The 22,570-nt window shown below is 58.8% G+C and overlaps 2 protein-coding genes across 2 annotated transcripts in view; one reads left to right on the top strand and one right to left on the bottom strand.

The window, feature by feature from the left end:
• Positions 1-525: 525 nt before the first annotated feature.
• On the top strand, positions 526-10,479 carry PCBD1 (pterin-4 alpha-carbinolamine dehydratase 1). The gene is made up of 4 exons (XM_068169981.1): positions 526-790; positions 5,440-5,571; positions 7,995-8,075; positions 9,814-10,479. The coding sequence occupies exons 1-4, from the start codon at positions 788-790 to the stop codon at positions 9,910-9,912; spliced, it is 315 nt and encodes a 104-aa protein (XP_068026082.1). The 5' UTR covers positions 526-787; the 3' UTR covers positions 9,913-10,479.
• A 3,278-nt stretch (positions 10,480-13,757) lies between these two features.
• SGPL1 (sphingosine-1-phosphate lyase 1) overlaps positions 13,758-22,570 on the bottom strand; it is a 56,287-nt gene continuing 47,474 nt past the window's right edge. The window contains exons 9-14 of the mRNA XM_068169980.1: positions 21,331-21,429; positions 20,611-20,760; positions 20,152-20,390; positions 18,680-18,826; positions 17,002-17,122; positions 13,758-16,907 (exon numbers count right to left, since the gene is read on the bottom strand). Coding sequence (XP_068026081.1) covers positions 16,767-16,907; positions 17,002-17,122; positions 18,680-18,826; positions 20,152-20,390; positions 20,611-20,760; positions 21,331-21,429 — 897 coding nt within the window. The 3' untranslated portion in view covers positions 13,758-16,766. The remainder of the gene's footprint in view (positions 16,908-17,001; positions 17,123-18,679; positions 18,827-20,151; positions 20,391-20,610; positions 20,761-21,330; positions 21,430-22,570) is intronic.

Genomic DNA, 22,570 nt, shown 5'->3' with positions numbered 1-22,570 from the left:
AGGCTCAGCCCTGCTGTGCTGTGCCCACTGCCCCCACACCAGCCTGCCTCTGGCCTCAGCACTGCTCTGCTGTGCCCACTGCCCCCACACCAGCCTGCCTCTGGCCTCAGCACTGCTGTGCTGTGCCCACTGCCCCCACACCAGCCTGCCTCTGGCCTCAGCACTGCTGTGCTGTGCCCACTGCCCCCACACCAGCCTGCCTCTGCCCTCAGCCCTGCTGTGCTGTGCCCACTGCCCCCACAGCTCCTGATTGTCACCGTGCAGAGCCCCTAGGGCTGGGAGGACTCAGCCCGCAGGACTGCCACCCTCAGCACACTTGGGGCCAGCGGGACAGCACTTTACTAACTGTCCTTTCCCATCCTGTTCTTTGAGCAGGTGGTGGGGAAAAAAAAGGTGAGAATTCCGGGGGGGAAGGGTAGGGGAGTTGGGGGGGGGGGCGCTCAGGTGGGGGATACAGATCACTGCTGCCGCCTGGAGGGCTTCCCAGAGCCGCTGGTTTCGCATTTCCCCAAGCCTCGGGACCGCGCAGGGAGCCCGGAGGGACCCCGCAGGGACAGCGGCAGGGACCCCGCAAGTAGCCGAGAGCGGCGTCCGCCGGCGGGCAGCGCTGGGCAGGGCAGCGCTGGGCAGGGCAGCGCGGGGTGGACCCAGCCCCCTCGCCACGCCTCCCATCGCCCCGGACCAAGCACCGGCTCCAGCGGGCTCCGGGGCCGTTCCGGTGCCCAGCAGGCAGCAGCCGGGATCGGGAAGGGAGGAGGAAGCAGGAGGCCACGCAGAGCCAGCGGCCATGGTAAGCGGGTGCTGGGCAAGCCGGCCAGCGCCTTGCGAAGCAGAGGGCAGGGAAGCAGCTCCGGCCTGTGGGGAGAGGCAGGAGGGAAGCGGGGGGAAAGGAGCCGAGCTGGGCGCTGTGGTTAATGAGTAACGCCGGGAGGGAGAGCTCCGCCGGCCGCTGCCCGCAGCCAGCGCTCGCCATGCTCAGCTCCTCGGCCACGGGGGCCAGCAGCCGGGCTGCGCTGTCAGCCTGATCCCCCCCGACCAAACTGGGTGACAGAGCCCTGGAGCAGGCTGCCCAGGGGGCTTGCGGAGGTTCCCTCTCTGGATGTACTCCAAACCCACCTGGATGTGTTCCTGTGTGAGCTGCTCTGGGTGACCCTGCTCTGGCAGGGGGTTGGACTGGGTGAGCTCTCGAGGTCCCTTCCAGCCCCTAACACTCTGTGGTTCTGGGAGATTCTGCACCCCCACGAGTGGGCCACCCACCCTGGACGCCAGGTTTTTGATTGGCCGTGGCAGAGGGACAGGAGCAGGCAGCCCGTGGGGCCTCCTGGCACGCCTGATGCCAGCCCTGCCCGCAGGTCCTGCTCACGCCAGGGCTGCCTGCTGTACCTGCTCCTAGGGGGCAAAGCCATCCACGCGTTCATGGTGCTTTGAGGCTTGGCTCCTCCCCAGAAAGGCCAAAGCGCTCCCAGTCCCCCAGGCTGGCTCCTGTCCCTCCGTTGCACAATGCTTCTCCCTTGGCTTCCTGCTGGGGGAGGGAAGGAAGGAAAGGAAAGAAAGAGAGGGGGAAGGAAGGAAAGGAAAGAAAGAGAGGGGGAAGGAAGGAAAGGAAAGAAAGAGAGGGGGAAGGAAGGAAAGGAAAGAAAGAGAGGGGGAAGGAAGGAAAGGAAAGAAAGAGAGGGGGAAGGAAGGAAAGGAAAGAAAGAGAGGGGGAAGGAAGGAAAGGAAAGAAAGAGAGGGGGAAGGAAGGAAAGGAAAGAAAGAGAGGGGGAAGGAAGGAAAGGAAAGAAAGAGAGGGGGAAGGAAGGAAAGAAAAGAAAGAACAAGGGTTAAAAATAGAATCCCCAAGCATGTCCAGCAAAGGAAAACAAAGTAATTCAATTTGCCTAATGAGAAGAGTGTGTGTGTGTGTGTGTGTGTGTGTGTGTGTTACAGGAGCTGAGTGCACAGGACAAGCATGAACAGAGCCAGCAGGCTGGGGTGAAGGAGGGAAGGGGTCAGGAGCACAGGAGCAAGGGGGAGGCTGTAGAGGTTGCTTCAGGCAAAGGGTTCCCCATCAGAAGTCACAGCCAGAGGCGATGGTTTGTGTGTGGTCTGCTCGGCCAGACCTCATCCTGCTGGTGCTGGGCTCTCAGAGAGGAGCTGGGCCTGGAAAATGCCCTCTGGGCCCTTTCTTCCCACACAGTCTGGATGCAGAGAAGGCTTCAGAGAACAATGAAGCCTCCCAAGCAGCCTGGTTCCCTGCTCTGTTCCAGCCAAAAAGAGCTGGAACCCAGCCCCCTGTGCCCATACCCCTTCAGCTAGAAAAGGCTCAGCACTGCTCTGCTGTGCCCACTGCCCCCACACCAGCCTGCCTCTGCCCTCAGCCCTGCTGTGCCGTGCCCACTGCCCCCACACCAGCCTGCCTCTGGCCTCAGCACTGCTGTGCTGTGCCCACTGCCCTGCCAAGGGCCCCATGCACAGGCAGCCTCTGTCCCCACCTCAGGCAGTTGCTAAGCTACCTGTGCCTGGCTTATCAATGCCATCAGCAGGGAAGGGCAACGGCTGAGGGTTTATTGTGCTGAGCCCTGTTTACTCCCTGCCTTCCCCTCCACAAGCAGAGCTGGGGAAGGGACAGGGTTGACAGGAGCAGGGAGGAGGGGTGGCAGGGAGCCACCTAAAATGCCAGAGCAGCAGTGAGGGAGGGGCAGGGAAGGCTTCCCTCAAACATCTGGCAGGAGGAAGATCATTCAGCTGGGATGATGCCAGGGGGGGACAGGAGCCCTTTCACCCCCAGCTGCTCCTGAGCTAAGGTTCAGCACACACCTTGGCACTTTTCCCTCCATGAGGTGCTCTGCAGCTGGCAGCTTTCCCTCAGCATGATGACAGGCAGGCACCCACCCAGCCCCATGGCTCAGCAGGCACAGGATCAACTGGGCACGGTGGGGGCTAGAAGGGGCCTCTAGAGCTCAGACATCCACAGCAGCTTGCCCAGGATCAGTGTCCAAGGAGGTTTGCAGTCTCTCCAGAGAAGGAGACTCCACAACCTCTCTGGGCTGCCTGCTCCTGGGCTCCAGCACCCTCACAGCAAAGAAGTTTCTCTTCCTGTTCAAACAGAACCTCCTGGGTTGTAGTTTGTGCCTCTTGCCCCTTGTCTCTGGGCACCACTGAAAAGAGCCTGGCCCCCCTCTTGACACTTCCCCTCTTACCAATCTTCTCCAGAACACAGCCAAGCAAAGCAGGATCCCCAAACACATCAGCTCCATGCCTGCCTCTGGTCTTGCACAGCCTGGGAGCAGGTAGAGACTCTAGGAGAGGACAGTTTGCTTTCCTTGCTCAGCTGTTGGAGATGCTACTTCTTGAGCATCCAAGCCAAGCAACCTCAAGTTGCTGCTGACCAAACCCCTACAAGAAACATCATCTGGGGGAGTTACATCTACCATCACAGGATTACTGAGGCTGGAAAAGACCTCTGGGATCCTCAAATGCCCTAACACCACCACATCAGCTACACCACACCACCAGCTTGCCAGGCTGTGCTCCACAGCACAGGAAGGCAGACAAACTGCAAGGGGATGCTGGCCTCTGTCACTCAGAAACAAGAAGCTGGACTCAGCACTGGTTAGGCCACACCTTGAGTCCTGTGTCCAGTTCTGGGCCCCTCAGGTTAGGAAAGATGTTGAGCTGCTGGAAGGTGTCCAGAGAAGGGCAAGAAAGCTGGGGAGGGGTCTGGAGCACAGCCCTGTGAGGAGAGGCTGAGGGAGCTGGGGTTGCTTAGCCTGGAGAAGAGGAGGCTCAGGGGAGACCTTCTTGCTGTCTCCAACTCCCTGAAGGGAGGTTGTAGCCAGGTGGGGGTTGGTCTCTTCTCCCCAGCAGCCAGCACCAGAACAAGAGGACACAGTCTCAAGCTGTGCCAGGGGAGGTTTAAGCTGGAGGTGAAGAGAAAGTTCTTCCCAGCAAGGGAGATTGGCCATTGGGATGTGCTGCCCAGGGAGGTGGTGGAGTCACCATCACTGGAGGTGTTTAGGGAGAGCCTGGCTGGGGTGCTTGGTGCCATGGTTTAGTTGTTTAGATGGTGCTGGGTGATAGGTTGGGCTTGATAGTATCATAGTATCAGTCAGGGTTGGAAGGGACCACAAGGATCAGCTAGTTCCAACCCCCCTGCCATGGGCAGGGACACCCCACACTAGATCAGCCTGGCCAGAGCCTCACCCAGCCTGGCCTTAAACACCTCCAGGGACAGGGCCCCAACCACCTCCCTGGACAACCCATTCCAGGGCTTCACCACTCTCATGGGGAAGAACTTCCTCCTCCCCTCCAGCCTGAATCTCCCCACCTCCAGCTTCATTCCATTCCCCCTAGTCCTATCACTACCTGAGATCCTGAGCAGTCCCTCCCCAGCCTTCTTGGAGCCCCCTTCAGATACTGGAAGGCCACAATGAGGTCACCTGGGAGCCTTCTCTCCTCCAGACTGAACAGCCCCAACTCTCACTCTGTTGCTCAACCTCATGAAGTTTGTACTGCCCTGCACCTCTCAAGCTTCTCAACATCCTTCTGGATGGCATCCCAAGCATCCCCTCTTGTCAGCATCCCCCAGGTCCAACCCACACAGAATGGTAGGAGGTGGAAGGGACCTCTGCAGATCATCAAGTCCCAGAGCAGATCACACATGAACATGTCCAGGTGGGCCCTGAAAGTCTCCAGAGACTCCACCACCTCTCTGGGCAGCCTGTTCCAGTGCTCTGCCACCCTCCAAGTGGAGAAGTTCCTCCTCATGTTTAGATGGAACTTCCTATGTTCAAGGTTGTGCCTGTTACCTCTTTGTCCTGACTCTGGGGACCACTGAGGAAAGTCAGGCCCCATCTTCCTGACACACTTGGAAGCACTAATAAGACCTTCTCTTCCTCCTCTTCCTCCCCCTCCTCCACACACATGCTCTTGCCACCCTCCACCCAGCCTGCAGCTCCCTCCCTGGATCCACAGCCCAGGGGAGTGGGATGGTGTGGGACACAGGGAGCTGTGCAGGGGACACAGGGAGTGGGATGGTGTGGGACACAGGGAGCTGTGCAGGGGGCACAGGGAGTGGGATGGTGAGGGATGGTGAGGGACACAGGGAGCTGTGCAGGGGGCACAGGGAGTGGGGTGGTGAGGGATGGTGAGGGACACAGGGAGCTGTGCAGGGGGCACAGGGAGTGGGGTGGTGAGGGATGGTGAGGGACACAGGGAGCTGTGCAGGGGGCACAGGGAGTGGGGTGGTGAGGGACACAGGGAGTGGGGTGGTGAGGGACAGTATGGGACAAAGGGAGCCCTGCAGGGGGCAAATCCCTTCTCTTTTTTGAGGCCTAGGGCAGCAGCAGCAAGATATGTTCGGACCAGCAGGAGGTCTTTGCTGCTTTGAAGACCTCCTCCCTGCTGCCTCTGCCGTGCTGACCTGCTCCCCTTCCCCTCTGCTTTCTGTGGTGGCAGGCAGGCAAAGCCCACAGGCTGAGCACGGAGGAGAGGGAGCAGCTGCTGCCCAACCTGCGAGCCGTGGGGTGGAACGAGGTGGAAGGCAGAGATGCCATCTTCAAAGAGTTCCACTTCAAGGACTTCAACCGGGTAGGAGCATCAGCAGCAGAGTTCTGTGCAGAGGGAGACCTGCCTGGCACAGCAGGGAAGTCCCCCCTGGGAGGCTCAGCCAAAGAAAACCCTGCCCTGCTCCCCCTCCTTGGAATGTAACAGCTGAGCAAGGTCACCCAGCCAAGACACAGCATCAGGGAAGAAAGCAGCTGGGAGGAGACCTCCAAGATCATCCAGTCCAACCCATCCCCCAGCCCTATCCAGTCAGCTAAACCATGGCACCAAGCACCCCAGCCAGGCCCTGCCTAAACACCTCCAGGGATGGGGACTCCACCACCTCCCTGAGCAGCACATCCCAATGGCCAATCTCTCTTCTTCCTAACATCCAGCCTAAACCTCCCCTGGCACAGCTTGAGACTGTGGCCTCTTGTTCTGGTGCTGGCTGCCTGGCAGAAGAGACCAACCCCCACCTGGCTACAACCTCCCTTCAGGGAGTTGTAGAGAGCAAGAAGGTCTCCCCTGAGCCTCCTCTTCTCCAGGCTAAGCAACCCCAGCTCCCTCAGCCTCTCCTCACAGGGCTGTGCTCCAGACCCCTCCCCAGCTTTCTTGCCCTTCTCTGGACACCTTCCAGCATCTCAACATCTTTCCTAACCTGAGGAGCCCAGAACTGGACACAGGACTCAAGGGGTGGCCTAACCAGTGCTGAGTCCAGGGGCACAATGACCTCCCTGCTCCTGCTGGCCACACTGCTCCTGATGCAGGCCAGGATGCCCTTGGCCTTCTTGGCCCCCTGGGCACACTGCAGGCTCATGTTCAGCCTACTCTCGACCAGCACCCCCAGGTCCCTCTCTGCCTGGCTGCTCTCAGCCCCTCTGACCCCAGCCTGTAGCACTGCCTGGGGTTGCTGTGGCCAAAGTGCAGAACCTGGCACTTGGATGTGTTCAATCTCCTGCCCTTGGACTCTGCCCATCTGTCCAGCCTGTCAAGGTCCCTCTGCAGAGCTCCCCTCCCCTCTGACAGATCAGCTCCTGCCCCCAGCTTGGTGTCATCTGCAAACTGTTGATGGACTCAGTGTCCTCATCCAGATCATCAGTGAAGATATTGATCAGGCTGGGGCCCAGCACTGATCCGTGGGGGACACCACTGGTGCCTGGATGCCAGCTGGCTGTGGCACCATTCACCACAGTCCCAGCATCAGGTCCCAGAGACCCAGAGGCCCAGGCTCAGACTCCCACAATCACTGAGGCTGGAAAAGACCTCTGAAATCATCAGGTCCACCCCTATGGCCTATCCCCAGCACATCAGCTCAACCATGGCACCAAGTGCCACATCCCATCTTTTCTGACTGACCTCCTGCTCACCCCTGCACACAATTTGTCTTGGGAAAGCTTCCCTCCCCCTCCCCCCCCAAAAAAAAAATCAAGCTGTAAACTCATTAAGAAAAAGCCTAAACCAAACCCACCAGAGAGCCAGGAGAGCCCAGGCCTTGCACCACTGCCTGGAGTGGCTGACACACCAGAGGGTGCTGCTGCCATTCAGCAGGGCTTGGGCAGGCTGGAGAGCTGGGCAGGGAGAAATGGAATGAAGCTCAAGAAGGGCAAGGGTAGAGTCTTGCACCTGGGAAAGAACAACCCCAGGGAGCAGTACAGGCTGGGGACTGAACTGCTGGAGAGCAGGGAAGGGGAACAGGACCTGGGGGTCCTAGTGGATGGGAGGCTGACCCTGAGCCAGCAATGTGCTCTTGTGGCCAAGGAGGCCAAAGCCACTCTGGGGTGGATTAGAAGGGCTGTGGGCAGTAGGTCAAGAGAGGTTCTCCTCCCTCTCTGCTCTGCCCTGCTGAGGCTGCATCTGGAATATTGTCTCCAGCTCTGGGCCCCTCAGTTCAAGAAGGACCTCAGGGAACTGCTTGAAAGAGTCCAGAGCAGAGCCACAAAGATGCTGAAGGGAGTGGAACATCTTCCTTATGAGGAGAGACTGAGGGAGCTGAGGGCTCTGGAGCTTGGAGCAGAGGAGCCTGAGAGGTGACCTCATTGCTGTTGATAAAGCTGTGCAGGGTGAGTGCCCAGAGGCTGGAGCCAGGCTCTGCTGGGGGATGCCCAATGCCAGCACAAGGGGCACTAGGTGGAAGCTGAGGCAGAAGACGCTCCATGGAAACAGGAGGAAGAATTATTTCCCTGTGAGGCTGACAGAGCCCTGGAACAGGCTGCCCAGGGGGGTGGTGGAGTCTCCCTCTCTGGAGCTATTCCAAACCCCCCTGGCTGTGTTCCTGTGTGAGCTGCTCTGGGTGCTCCTGCCCTGGCAGGGGGGTTGGGCTGGATGAGCTCTCCAGGTCCCTTCCAGCCCCTGGCATTCTGTGACTGTGTGATTTGATTGGGCTCCCTGGCAACATGCAGTGGGGTGAAAGGCAACATTCCACAGGTCAGTGGTGCAGAGCTAACCTCTCTTCTCACTCCACTGGGCAGGCCTTTGGCTTCATGACCAGAGTGGCTCTGCAGGCAGAGAAATTGGATCACCACCCTGAATGGTTCAATGTGTACAACAAGGTAAGGAACTGGGGATGGGGGAGGGGGGCAAAGGGAGCTCTGCAGGGAGCCAACCCCTGGGTTTTGAGGCATAGGACAGCAGCAGCAAGACCTGTTCAGATCAGCAGGACCTCTCCCCTTGGAACAGCACAGCTAAGCCTGCAGCCATGGCTTGCAGATCTTCTCCTAGTCCTTCTTTGCCCAGCTGAGCTGTAGCTGCCTGCAGGTTGCCAGCAGAGCTGCTCTTTTACATCAGTAGCAGAAGTAGCTGCTACTGGGGAAAGAGTGAGATGAAATCTGGTCACAGCCAGCAGCTGGGCCCAAGGCAGGGCTGGCAGCTGTTGTTTGAACTGCAGGAAGGAGAAAAGGAGGCAGAATTCCAGATCCCCCTCTCCCACCCCAGGGCATCCTGCTAACAAGCCCTGGATGCAGTCACAGCAGAGTCTGCAGCACTGGGGGGGACAGATCCTGCTCTTCCTGCCAGCAACACTTCAGTCACAGAGAGCACTGGGTTGGAAGGGAGCCACAAAGGTCATCTTGTCCAACCCCCCTGCAGTCAGCAGGGAGGCCTCCAACTAGATCAGGCTGCCCAGGGCCACAGCAAGTCTGACCATGAATGTCTCTGGGGATGGAGCCTCAACCACACCCCTGGGCAGCCTGTTCCAGTACTTCACCACTCTCACTGTGCAGAACATCCTCCTGACGCCCAGCCTAAACCCACCCTGCTCCTTTTCAAACCATTGCCCTTTCTCCTATGACTGCCTCCCCTTCTACACAGCCCCTCCCCAGCCTTCCTGCAGGTTCCCTTTCAGAGAGTAGAGCAGAACAGAATTAACCAGGTTGGAAGACACCTCAGAGATCATCCAGTCCAACCTATCACCCAGCACCATCTAATCAACTAAACCATGGCACCAAGCACCCCAGCCAGGCTCTGCCTAAACACCTCCAGGGATGGGGACTCCACCACCTCCCTGGGCAGCACATTCCTATGGCCAATCTCTCTCTCTATAAAGAACTTCTTCCTAATATCCAGCCTGAACCTCCCCTGGCACAGCTTAAGACTGTGTCCTCTTGTTCTGGTGCTGGGTGCCTGGCAGAAGAGACCAACCCCCACCTGGCTACAACCTCCCTTCAGGGAGTTGCAGACAGCAAGAAGGTCTCCCCTGAGCCTCCTCTTCTCCAGGCTAAGCAACCCCAGCTCCCTCAGCCCCTCCTCACAGGGCTGTGCTCCAGACCCCTCCCCAGCTTTCTTGCCCTTCTCTGGACACCTTCCAGCAGCTCAACATCTTTCCTAACCTGAGTGGCCCAGAACTGGACACAGGACTCAAGGTGTGGCCTAACCAGTGCTGAGTCCAGGAGCACAATGAGCTCCCTGCTCCTGCTGGCCACACTGTTCCTGATGCAGGCCAGGATGCCCTTGGCCGCCTTGGCCACCTGGGCACACTGCTGGCTCATATTCAGCCTACCATCAATCAGCACCCCCAGGTCCCTCTCTGTTTGGGAGCTCTCAGCCACTCTGCCCCCAGCCTGTAGCACTGCCTGGGGTTGCTGTGGCCAATGTGCAGCACCTGGCACTTGGATGTGTTCAATCTCCTGCCCTTGGCCTCTGCCCATCTGCCCAGCCTGGCAAGGTCCCTCTGCAGAGCTCTCCAACAGTCTAACAGATCAACTCCTGCCCCCAGCTTGGTGTCCCAGCTGAAATGCAATGCAGGGGGAAGGTCTGCCCAGAGCATTCTGTCTGTCTGTCTGTCTGCCTCAGGTGCACATCACGCTGAGCACCCACGAGTGTGGAGGGCTGTCGGAGCGAGACATCAACCTGGCCAGCTTCATCGAGCAGGTTGCAGCTTCCCTCTCCTGACCAGGGAGAGCCACACACGAAGCCAAACCCCACAGCCTGCCCCCTGCTGCCTGGATACCTGCACCCACAGCCTTCCCCCACCTCCAAGCCCATCCCCAGGCCCAGCCTGCCTAAGGCCAGGCCAAGCTCCCCTCTGCCCCAGCTCAGAGGGATGGAGGTCCCAGATCCATCTCTGCTCTTCCTGCTTCCATCCTTCAGCTGTGTGCCCCCTCCCAGCCAGCCTACCAACTGCCCTGCTGGGCTCAGAGACACCCAGCAGCCCTGTCCCCAACACCAGGAGTCCTGTTACACAGCTGCACAGCAGTCAACCTGCCCAGAGCTTGCCCTCCATACCCCCACCCCAGCCCCTCTGGTCCTGCTCCTTACCTTCTGCCCCAGACAGTGCTGCTCTGCAACACAGCAGCCACTGGGATGTGCAGTGTGGTTCTTGGAGCCTCTCTCCAGCAGTATTGGAAGCAGGCATGAGATGTTTCCCCCCTCCTCACACCCCCCCCTGCCCCCTTGTAAGTGGTCCTCAGGGGGACAGCAGCTGGAAAATGTTTACAATAAAGCTCTGTGTGAACCCCAGGGCAGCCTGGAAGGAGGCCTCACTGCCACAACTGTGTCTGCTCCCAAGGCAGGGAGAGGCCTGACTGCTGTCTCAGGAAGGTCCTTCTGCCAGGGAAAAAGTGATGGAAGGGTTTGGGTTGGAAAGGGGCCTTAAAGATCACCTGGTTCCACCCCCCCTGCCACAGGCAGGGACACCTCCCACTAGCCCAGGCTGCTCAAGGCTTCATCCAGCCTGGGAGGGGACATCCACAGCCTCCCTGGGCAGCCTGTCCCAGTGCCTCACCACCTTCCCTGTCAAGAATTTCATCCCAGTCTCCAGTCTACACCTGCCCTCCTCAAGCTTCAGTCCATTCCCCCTCATCCTGTCACTCCAAGCCCTTGGAAAAAGTCCCTCCCCAGCCTTTCTGCAGCCCCCCTTCAGGTACTGGAAGGCTGCTCTAAGGTCTCCCCACAGCCTTGTCTCCTCCAGGCTGAACAGCCCCAACTCTCTCAGCCTGTCCCCATGGGGGAGGTCCTTCAGTTCTTTGATCCTCTTTGTGTCCTCCTCTGCACCTGCTGCAGCAGCTTGAGGTCCTTCCTGTGCTGGGGGCAGCAGAACTGGATGCAGTTCTCCAGGTGGGGAAGGAAGCCAAGGGCAGGAGTGGTCCCTGCCTTGGCAGACCTGCAGCTCAGGGTGCCCAGGGTCTGGAAGAATCATAGAGCCACAGAACTGTCAGGGCTGGAAGGGACCTCAAGGCTCAGCCAGTTCCAACCCCCCTGCCATGCCCAGGGACACCTCACACTGCAGCAGGTTGCTCACAGCCACATCCAGCCTGGCTGCAAACACCTCCAGGCAGGAGGCTTCCACCACCTCCCTGGGCAGCCTGTGCCAGGCTCTCACCACCCTCCTGGGGAACAACTTCTTCCTAACCTCCAATCTCAATCTCCCCACTTCTAGCTTTGCTCCATTCCCCCCAGCCCTATCACTCCCTGACACCCTCAGAAGTCCCTCCCCAGCTTTCTTGGAGCCCCCTTTAGACAATGGAAGGCCACCAGAAGGTCTCCTCAGAGCCTTCTCTTCTCCAGACTGAACAACCCCAACTCTCTCAGTCTGGCTCCATAGCAGAGCAGCTCCAGCCCTCTGCTCATCCTCCTGGCCCTTCTCTGGACACCTTCCAGCACCTCCAGATCCCTCTTGTCATAGGGGCTCCAGACCTGGAGGCAGTACTCCAGGTGTGGTCTCAGCAGAGTGGAGCAGAGGGGGACAATCCCCTCCCTGGCCCTGCTGGCCACACTTCTCTTGCTGCAGCCCAGGATCTGATTGAGAATGAGCTTATCCAAGCCAGAGCACACCAGAGGGAAGCTGCTCCTGCCAACAGCAGCAGCTTACCTCACCCAAGGCACAAAACACAGGGGAGGCACCAAAGCAGCACAGCCACAGGCCAGGGGCTGCTGACAGTGGAATCCCTCCCAGAGTGGAGGGTGGTGTAGGTGGGTTTGGTGGTGGTAAGATCCTGACTGCCATGAGGATCTCAGCTCTCAGAGGACCTGCAGCCAGACTGCTGTGTGTTGGGTACAGTTTTGCTCTGCAACCACCAGGAGCAGCAAAACACTCTGGGAGAAACACCACAAAGATCCCTTCAGAGTTCTAGAAAGGTCTTGGTGAGACCATCCCCAGCCCATCAAGGACCATTCCACAGCCTCACAGAGTGCTGGGGGTTGGGAAGGGACCCCCGGAGAGCATCAGGTCCAAACACCCTGCCCAAGGCAGCTTCACCCAGAGGAGGTCACACAGGGACACATCCAGGTAGGTTTTGAGTGTCTCCAGGGATGGAGACTCCACCACCTCTCTGGGCAGCCTGCTCCAGTGCTCTGGCAGCCTTAAAGAAGTTGCTCCTCATCACTAAGGTTGGAAGAGACCTCGAGGATCATCAAGTCCAACCTGTCACCACAGACCTCATGACTAGACCATGGCACCAAGTGCCACATCCAATCCCCTCTTGAACACCTCCAGGGATGGGGACTCCACCACCTCCCTGGGCAGCACATTCCAATGGCTAACAACTCTCTCTGTATAGAACTTCTTCCTAACATCTGACCTAAACCTCCCCTGGCACAGCTTGAGACTGTGTCCTCTTGTTCTGGGGCTGGGTGCCTGGGAGAAGAGACCAACCCCCACCTGGCTACAACCTCCCTTCAGGGAGTTGCAGACAGCAAGAAGGTCTCCCCTGAGCCTCCTCTTCTCCAGGCTAAGCAGCCCCAGCTCCCTCAGCCTCTCCTCACAGGGCTGTGCTCCAGACCCCTCCCCAGCTTTCTTGCCCTTCTCTGGACACCTTCCAGCATCTCAACATCTTTCCTAACCTGAGGGGCCCAGAACTGGACACAGGACTCAAGGAGTGGCCTAATCAGTGCTGAGTCCAGGGCAGGATGAGCTCCCTGCTCCTGCTGGCCACACTGTTCCTGATGCAGGCCAGGATGCCATTGGCCTCCTTGGCCACCTGGGCACACTGCAGGCTCATGTTCAGCCTACCATCAACCAGCACCCCCAGGTCCCTCTCTGCCTGGCAGCTCTCAGCCACTCTGCCCCCAGCCTGTAGCTCTGCCTGGGGTTGTTGTGGCCAAAGTGCAGCCCCTGGTACTTGGATGTGTTGAATGCCATCCTGTGGGACTCTGCCCATCTTGTTTAGCTGGAACTTCCTGTGTCCAGGTTTGTGCCCATGACCCCTTGAGCATCATGTAGCCATGGACATCACCTACCACAGAATGCTATGGGCTGGAAGGGGGCTCCATAGGTGTGAAGGCTCCAGGGAGACCTAATAGCAGCCTGCCAGTACCTGCAGGGGGCTACAAGAAGGCTGCAGAGGGGCTGTTTGCAAAGGCCTGCAGTGACAGGATGAGGGGCAGTGGTTTGGAATCAGAGGAGATTTAGACTGGATGTCAGGAACAGGTTCTGCACCATGAGGGTGAGGGAACACTGCAACAGGTTGCCCAGGGAGGTAGCTGAGGCCTCATCCCTGGAGACATTCAAACTGAGGCTTGACAAAGCCCTTGAGCAACCTGCTGTAGTGGAGGATGTCCCTGCTGCCTGCAGGGGGGGGTTGGGATGGATAACCTTCAGAGGTCCCTTCCAACCCAGCCCATTCTATGATCATCTAAATCAACCTTTACCTTGACAGAGCAGCCCTGGGGCAGAGGGAGGAAGGAAGGTTCACAAACCACTCTCCCCAGCCCAGCCCAGGCTGTGCCTGAGCCAAGAGCAGGAGTAATTGGGGCCCCATTCATCCCAGTGAGCAAATGAAGGATCCCAGGAGCCTGGATAAGCCAAGTGCACCAGTTTAATACAAACCAGGCCCATTTTCACCATCATCTCTTCAGCAGCATCCAGCCTCCAGCTTGCCAGTGGCAAATCAGAGCAACACAGAGTGCTGCCATCAGATGGACTCCCCCTGTTTGCCCAGCAGGAGAAGTCAATGTGGATTTATTGGGCATGGAATTGGTGTGCTGGAAGCAACCCTTCTGCTCCCCCACCCTCCCTTTCCCCCCCACAAGTCATCTGAAAAGTGCAGGCTGAAATCCAGGGCATGAAGACACACATCTCTCTCTCTCTCTCTCTCCTGGGTCCATCCCCCCTGGACAGTCTTCAGTAGAGTACCTAAGAGCAGGTGAAGCCCTTGGGAGTGCTTTGGGCCAGCCTCCAGTTCAGTGCCTGGCCTGGCAAAAAGCTGCCAGCCAGAAACCTGGCAGGAATTCACAGTCACCCAGATCCTTCCAGGTTCAAAGTACCATCCAGTTTCAGCTCAGGAGCCAAGTCCATCACATTCTTCTTCTTTTGGTTTGCTTTGGGGGGGTGGGGTTGGGGTTTTGTTTTGGGGTGGGGTCTGTTCAGCAGCCAGCCAGCCTGTCCATCACACACTGGTTTGTCTCAGGTCCTTAGGCAGGAGGGAGGAGATGCAGATGAGAAGGAGGAAGAAACTACAGCCCAGAAAAAAGAAACCCCAGACAGATGGCAGTGGCCCAGTCCTGACCCAGGAGGTGACACTCCCAGCAGAGAACAAAGGCACAGAGGACAATGGAGCCCAGGGTGAAACCCCACAGCAGGGAAGCCCAGGAGGGAGCACACTGACAGATCAACATCCTCAGCCCGTGTGAAATGGAGCACTGAGCTCTCAGACCCACCTGCCTCCTGGGAGGAGGATGCAAAGCAGGGCAGAGGAAGGAGTTTTTCCTCTCTCCTTCACCCCCCACCCCCAAGCCCAATCCATTCCCTCTTTCAAAGCAGAAGCAAAAAGAGTACCTCCCTTTCCCTGGGGTCCAGAGAGAGCCCTCACAGCAGCCAGGCACTTCAGGCTGCCTCCAAAGGAAAGCCAACTCAAGAGATGCAGCCGGTGGTCACGCTGGGAAGGTGTTAACAGAATAAAGAGCTCCTGGTTCACACCCCCCGAGGGGCTGCCAAGCACATTCAAGTGCCAAACGGCTTCCCAAGGGCTCAGAGGCATCAAAGGCAAGGAGAGATGGCCCAAAGGCTTTGGTCTGCCGGTAGGAAGCAGGCAGCCCTCCTGCCACAATCACTGAGCCCAAGGCTGCACTGGTGCCTGGCAGGTAGCCTCACTCAGTCCAATTAGTGTGCTGCTTAACTGGCCAGTGAGGGCCAACCTTGGGCTAGCAAGTCCACCACAGCAGAAAGAGAGAGAGAGATGCCTCTGGATGGCCTGCACAAGGCTCTGCAGACCTGGCATGAAGGGTTGAACTCTGCCCAGGAGGCAAAAAGCTGAGAGGAAACAGAAGGGAAAGGCCTGCAAGGAGGGACTCCACTGCAGAGATGTCAGCTTGTCCTCACCAGCTGCTCTGGGAAAAACTCCCTCAGGGTCAAAGCAGCAGAGGGTGAGCTCCAGGCCCAAGGCCTGAGCAGCTCCAGCTTGCTGCATGCTGTCACCCACCTCTCAAGAGCTCCCCCAGCACCTTCTGGAGCACTGTGAAGGGATGTGGCTCACACAACTCCTCCTCTACCTCCCAGGGTTTCCTCTGAGGCCAGTCCTTGCCTTTGAAGTTGGCTCTTTTGTTACAGTACCATAAAGGGGAGGACCACAGCAAAGCCTGCAGCCAGCAGCTGAAAGCCTCCAATCCTCCCTGGCACCCAGTAACAACAAGAAACTCAGCAGCCAGGGAAGCATCAAGGCACAGTGGTGAATGCCCTTTGGAGAATGTGCCTTACAAAGGATCAGTGCAAAGAGCAGAGCTTCCTACTAGTACAAAAAAAGTCACTTTTTTTTACACTAAACAAAGAGGACCATGGTCAAAAAAAACCCCACAACAGCCAACAAAGCAGAAGTCAGCTTTGGTGCCATCTGCTCCCCATGGCGCTGGTGGCACAGGCCAGGGTCTGGCTGGCTCTGGGACAGCACTGGGAGACAGTGCAAAAAAAACCTAACCAAGCCCTCCCCAAGTTCCAAAGAGGGGGTTTCAGCTGGTCTTCTGCTGCACCTCCAGGAGGGTGAAGGGGGAGAAGGAAAGCCACCCAGAGGGTGGCAACTGCATTGTCTTCTAGAAGAGGCAGGGGAAGCCCAAAGGGCGACTGCGTACCTAAGGGTCTCAGCACCATCCACATCCTCTCTCCCCCTCCACCACCTGGCTTGGCATTCAAATGCCAAGAAACAGTCCAGGAAAGACTTCTGTGAATTGGTTTGGGGTCTGGTTTTGTTTTTCTTGTTGGTTTTATGTCTCCTTTTAATCCCTCCCCAGCAGATGATTGCTGAGGTCCCCAGAGGGGAGGCCAAAGGGAGTCCGCCGACCTCTTTTCCTTTGCCAATTGTGGGGGGGATAAGGCTCCCCCCCCAGGTCTGTTTGGAGGGGTACCCAAAAGAAAACCATCCAAAAAAAAAAAGGTGGGAAAAAATAAAAAGGAAGAAATGACTCCAATTTATTTCCCCCACCTTCAACTTCCTGGGAAGATTGAAGCTGTGGAACTCGGAAGCTAAGGCTCGGCCGGACACCAGCTGAACGAAACCAGGGCCCAGGAGAAAGGGACCAGCGAGGAATGAAGTGAGACACAGAGCACCTGAGGAGCTTTGGAGCTGTGGAATGGCCATTCAGTGCCCCAGCAACAGAAGAGAAAGCAGAGGGGAGGGAGGGAAGGGCCCCAAGACCTCGAGTTGGGCACGAGAAACACTGAGGGGTTCAGAACAGACTGAGACGGAGCAGGAAGATCAAGCTGCCCTCGGACCTGCCAGTTGGAGGAACAAAGGCTTACTGCAATCTCTTCCCCTCAAGGCAACCCTCTTGGAAGCAGCCCAGTGCTAGCTGGCAAGGCACTGGTGGTTGCACTGCAGTCAGTGGTGGCCAGGAGAGCCATTCATGTGCTTCTCACTGCAAGGAACATCTGTGCTGTAGAGGCCGTCCAGGTAGGCCTGAGAGATCTCCGCGACCAAGCTCCTGTCCGGGACGGACTGGGCCATCCCATAGATAGCTCCCTGAGAAGAGAAGGAGAGAGCATGACACAGGGTGGTGAGCAGCATCAGAGGGAGGTGCTCAGTCCTCTCCCTGTGCACTGGGCCTCTTCCTTACCATGCCTGTGGTCTTGGCATCCAGGTCCTTCATGATGTCTGCGATGCTGTCTCGGACGTCCTGCAGGAAGCTCTCGGCCACGCCGGGCTTGGTGTGCAGCTGCGTGATGCAGAGGTGGATGCTGGGCAGGAAAGGGACAGGCCAGAGGTTAAAGCAGCACAGCTCCACCTTTCCTGAGCTCCCAACAGCCCTTCCCTGGCCACTGCCAGCCCTGCATCTCCCTTCAAAGAGCCCTTCTGCAGTGTAACAGGAGAAGACAAGCCACGATCAATCACAGACCGATGGAAGGGTTGGAAGGGACCCTAAAGATCAGCTGGTTCCAACCCTTCTGCCCTGGGCAGGGACACCTCCCACCAGCCCAGGTTGCTCAAGGCCTCATCCAGCCTGGCCTTGAACACCTCCAGGCAGAGAACATCCACAGCCTCCCTAAGCAACCTGTTCCAGTGTCTCCCCAGCCTCACTGGAAAGAGTTTCTTCCTCATCTCCAGCCTACATCTGCCCTCCTCAAGCTCCAATCCATCCCCTCTCATCCTATCACTACAAACCCTTGGAAAAAGTCCCTCCCCAGCTTTCTTGTAGCTCCCTTCAGGTAGCAGAAGGCTGCTCTAAGGTCTCCCCACAGCCTTCTCTTCTCCAGGCTGAACAGCCCCAATTCTGAACCCACTCCAGCAGCTCCCTCCCTGTGCTGGGGGCACCAGAACTGGAGACAGTTTTCCAGGTGGGGTCTCACCAGGGCAGAGCAGAGGGGCAGAATCCCCTCCCTGTGCTGCTGCTCTCCCTGCTCTGGATGCAGCCCAGCACACAGCTGTCTCAATGTCCTTCCTAACCTGGGGGGCCCAGAAATGGACACAGGACTCAAGGTGTGGCCTAACCAGACCTCGAGGATCATCAAGTCCAACCTGTCACCACAGACCTTATGACTAGACCATGGCACCAAGTGCCACATCCAATCCCCTCTGGAACACCTCCAGGGATGGGGACTCCACCACCTCCCTGGGCAGCACATCCCAATGGCTAACAACTCTCTCTTGCTGGGAAGAACTTCCTCCTCACCTCCAGCCTAAACCTCCCCTGGCACAGCTTGAGACTGTGTCCTCTTTTTCTAGTGCTGCTTGCCTGGGAGAAGAGACCAACCCCCACCTGGCTACAACCTCCCTTCAGGGAGTTGCAGACAGCAAGAAGGTCTCCCCTGACACCTCCTCCTCTTCTCCAGGCTAAGCAACCCCAGCTCCCTCAGCCTCTCCTCACAGGGCTGTGCTCCAGACCCCTCCCCAGCTTTCTTGCCCTTCTCTGGACACCTTCCAGCAGCTCAACATCTTTCCTAACCTGAGGAGCCCAGAACTGGACACAGGACTCAAGGTGTGGCCTAACCAGTGCTGAGTCCAGGAGCAGAATGACCTCCCTGCTCCTGCTGGCCACACTGTTCCTGATGCAGGCCAGGATGCCATTGGCCCTCTTGGCCACCTGGGCACACTGCAGGCTCATGTTCAGCCAGCTGTCAACCAGCACCCCCAGGGCTGTTTGGCAGCTCTCAGCCACTCTGCCCCCAGCCTGCAGCACTGCCTGGGGTTGTTGTGACCAAATGTGCAGAACACTCCTTGGGTGAAGAATCACAGGGGCTGAACACCACCCCCCTGCATGCCCTGGCTGCCCACCCCTTGGCTCTCCCCAGGCTCACCTGGAGGGGAACTGCAGAACATTTAAGTTCCATCCTTTGGCAGCTAAGAAATTGGACAACCGATAGATGTCGAAGGTGTCCGAGGCGATGGAGAGCACAGACACCTCAGGCCTGCCCAAGATGTAGATGCTGTCCATTTTTCTCAGCCTGGGGAAGCAAATGGAAATGGACACACACAAAAAAATGGGAGAAAAAGAAGTGACCAGGTGTGAGAGAGAGGCCAGAATTCCCTAGAGCCCCCCCCAAGGGAAAGCTGCAAAAGCACAGGCAGCCAAACCCTGCTGGCAAACACTCAGGCAGAGCAGGCTCTGAGGGCCAGGGGTTGTTACAGGCTTCAGCTCAGGAAGGCAGGGGGGCAGAGAGGCGAGGCAGGGGGGCAGAGAGGCGAGGCAGGGGGGCAGAGAGGCGAGGCAGGGGGGCAGAGAGGCGAGGCAGGGGGGCAGAGAGGCGAGGCAGGGGGGCAGAGAGGCGAGGCAGGGGGGCAGAGAGGCGAGGCGGGGGGGGCAGAGAGGCGAGGCGGGGGGGCAGAGAGGCGAGGCGGGGGGGCAGAGAGGCGAGGCGGGGGGGCAGAGAGGCGAGGCAGGGGGGGCAGAGAGGCGAGGCAGGGGGGCAGAGAGGCGAGGCAGGGGGGCAGAGAGGCGAGGCAGGGGGGCAGAGAGGCGAGGCAGGGGGGGCAGAGAGGCGAGGCAGGGGGGCAGAGAGGCGAGGCAGGGGGGCAGAGAAGCGAGGCAGGGGGGCAGAGAAGCGAGGCAGGGGGGCAGAGAAGCGAGGCAGGGGGGCAGAGAAGCGAGGCAGGGGGGCAGAGAAGCGAGGCAGGGGGGGGCAGAGAGGCGAGGCAGGGGGGGCAGAGAGGCGAGGCAGGGGGGGCAGAGAGGCGAGGCAGGGGGGCAGAGAGGCGAGGCAGGGGGGGCAAAGAGGCGAGGCAGGGGGGCAGAGAGGCGAGGCAGGGGGGCAGAGAAGCAGCTCACACAGCAACACAGGCGCCCCAGCAAGAGAGGAGAACCCGTTTGTCACCGGGGGTAAAGCCCTTCCAGATCTCCCCCTTCGTGGCCATTCAGTGAAATAAAGCAGCCTGCAGCCCCCTTGGCCTCTCTGTGCCTCTCAGCTGCCTGGCACAGGGCAGCACTGCCGCCGCACAGAGCTCCCCTCCAGCTGCCCGGCAGGTAGCAGCCCGCAGCTTCGCCCGGGAGGAACAGAAGCCTGGGAGGAGCTCAAGGTAGGGAGGGAGAGGGAAGGAGCTGCAAGGAGGGCAGCAGAGGGAGGGTTGGAGTGGCAAGGAGAGAGGGGCAGGGAGGGACGGAGCCCCAAGAAGGGCAGGGGAGGGAGGAATGGGACGGCAGGGGAGGCAGGGGCGGAGGGGCAGGGAGGGCAGGGGAGGGAGGAATGGGACGACAGGGGAGGGAGGGGCGGAACCCCAAGGAGGGCAGGGCAGGGTTGAAGAGCCCAATCCCCACAGCAAGGCACACACATACTCTGCTTCAAGGAAACGAGCTGTCTTGATGATCCTCTTGGTGGCCTCCACGTAGCCTGACTCTCCCATGTGCATCAGGGTTGCCCAGCAGGCAGCTATGATGCCCCCGGGCCTGGAGCCTGCCACGGAGGGGGAGGCATATATGCCTCCTTGCCAGTCAGGGGCTACGAAGAACTGGTAGCTCCTGTACTTCTTGTCGCTGTACAGCACCACAGAGGAGCCCTTGGGGGCGTAGCCATACTGCAAGGGGCACAGAAGGCACTCAGCAGCTGTGCCAGGGGGCAGAGGCAGGCGGTGGGGCAGCCACCCAACCCCCCGCTGCCCACGCTCCGCTGCCGTCCCTCCCCTGCCGTCCCTCCCCTGAGCCAAGCAGAAGTGCCTGAGGGCAAGGGATGGCCTCAGGAATCCCTCCCCCCCCCAAACCTCAGGGCTGTTTCCCCCCCTCCCCTCCCCTGCTCACCTTGTGGGTGTCAGCAGAAATGCTGGTGACGCCTTCCACTCGGAAGTCGAAGGGGCGCTGCAGGGGGAACCCTGCCTTGTCCATGAAGGCAATCAGAAAGCCACCCAGGCAGGCATCCACGTGGAAGGGGATGCTGTACTTCACTGCAAGCTGTGGGGAAGGGAGAGGGGCTGGTGAACAACTGTCCTGCTTCGATCCCTGTCTGCCTGAGTCCAGACTTAGAAGCACAGAACTGTCAGGGCTGGAAGGGACCTCAAGGCTCAGCCAGCTCCAACCCCCTGCCATGGCCAGGGACACCTCACACTGCAGCAGGTTGCTCACAGCCACATCCAGCCTGGCTGCAAACACCTCCAGGCAGGAGGCTTCCACCACCTCTTCCAGTGTCTCACCACCCTCATGGGGAAGAACTTCCTCCTGACATCCAATCTAAATCTCCCCTCCTCTAGCTTGGATCCATCCCCTCAGCCCTATCACTCCCTGACTCCCTCCAAAGTCCCTCCCCAGCTTTCTTGTAGCCCCCTTCAGACACTGGAAGGCCACCAGAAGGTCTCCTGGGAGCCTTCTCCTCTCCAAGCTGAACAATCCCAACTCTCCCAGCCTGTTCTCAGAGCAGAGCAGCTCCAGCCCTCTGCTCATCCTCGTGGCCCATCTCTGGACCCTTGTACCTTGTGGTTTGATTGCTGCAGCCCCCAGGGGTGCCACCCCGGGGTGCCAGCCTACCTCTGCCACCTCTTCAATGGGATCCATAACTCCATGTGGGAACTGGGGAGCCGAGCAGACCAGCATGGCCGTGTTCCTCGAGATGGCTCTCCTCATTGCCTGGAGATTTAAAGAGAGAAGATGCTCACAGTCCATTCTACCAGCTTGGCACCCTGCCAAAAAAAAGAGTAAGGAGTGAAAAGATGCAGGGCCTGCCCTTCAACCCCAACCCCCTCAAGCCCAGAGAGAAAGCAAAGGAAACGAGCCACAAGCACCCGGTGACAGCAGAGCCCTTTCACTCCTCCACTTCTGCTTGCCCTCACCTGCAATCTGGGGGAGCTTTCTGAAACCCAGCACTTACCTGTTCCTGAATGCAGCACACAGGACAAAGGGATGCACTTACTGCACACAGACAGCCTTCTCTTCAACCACAGGCACTCACCCCTGCCACTTGTCCTCACTTCCACTCTTCCCTCCAGCCACTGCTTTGCCACCCGGACAGGCAGGCTCTGTGGCCTGTTTGCTGCAGAAGGCCTAATCTCATAGCAGCACCATAGTATCAGTCAGGGTTGGAAGGGACCACAAGGATCAGCCAGTTCCAACCCCCCTGCCATGGGCAGGGACACCCCACACTAGATCAGCCTGGCCAGAGCCTCAGCCAGCCTGGGCTTAAACACCTCCAGGGACAGGGCCCCAACCACCTCCCTGGACAACCCATTCCAGGGCTTCACCACTCTCATGGGGAAGAACTTCCTCCTCACCTCCAGCCTCAATCTCCCCACCTCCAGCTTCATTCCATTCCCCCCAGTCCTATCACTGCCTGAGATCCTGAGCAGTCCCTCCCCAGCCTTCCTGTAGCCCCCTTCAGATACTGGAAGGCCACAATGAGGTCACCTCAGAACCTTCTCTTCTGCAGACTGAACAGCCCCAACTCCTTCAGTCTGTCCTCACAGCAGAGCAGCTCCAGCCCTCTGCTCATCCTCCTGGCCCTTCTCTGGACACCTGCCAGCACCTCCACATCCCTCTTGCAATAGGGGCTCCAGAACTGGAGGCAGTACTCCAGGTGGGGTCTCCCCAGAGCTGAGCAGAGGGGGAGAATCACCTCCCTTGCCCTGCTGGCCACACTTCTCCTGATGCAGCCCAGGAGCTGATTGGCTTTCTGGGCTGCAAGTGCACACTGAGAGCTCCTGGTGAGCTTCTCCTCCCCCAGCACCCCCAAGGCTCTCTCCTCAGGGCTGCTTTCCAGCCAGTCCCTGCCTAG

This window comes from Melanerpes formicivorus, unplaced genomic scaffold (assembly GCF_026170545.1).
Source record: "Melanerpes formicivorus ecotype bairdi unplaced genomic scaffold, bMelFor1.0.p_v2 SCAF_257, whole genome shotgun sequence".
Classification (NCBI taxonomy): Eukaryota; Metazoa; Chordata; class Aves; order Piciformes; family Picidae; genus Melanerpes; species Melanerpes formicivorus.
The sequence above is the reverse complement of the archived record's forward strand: the minus strand, read 5'-3'. Positions and strand labels throughout refer to the sequence as shown.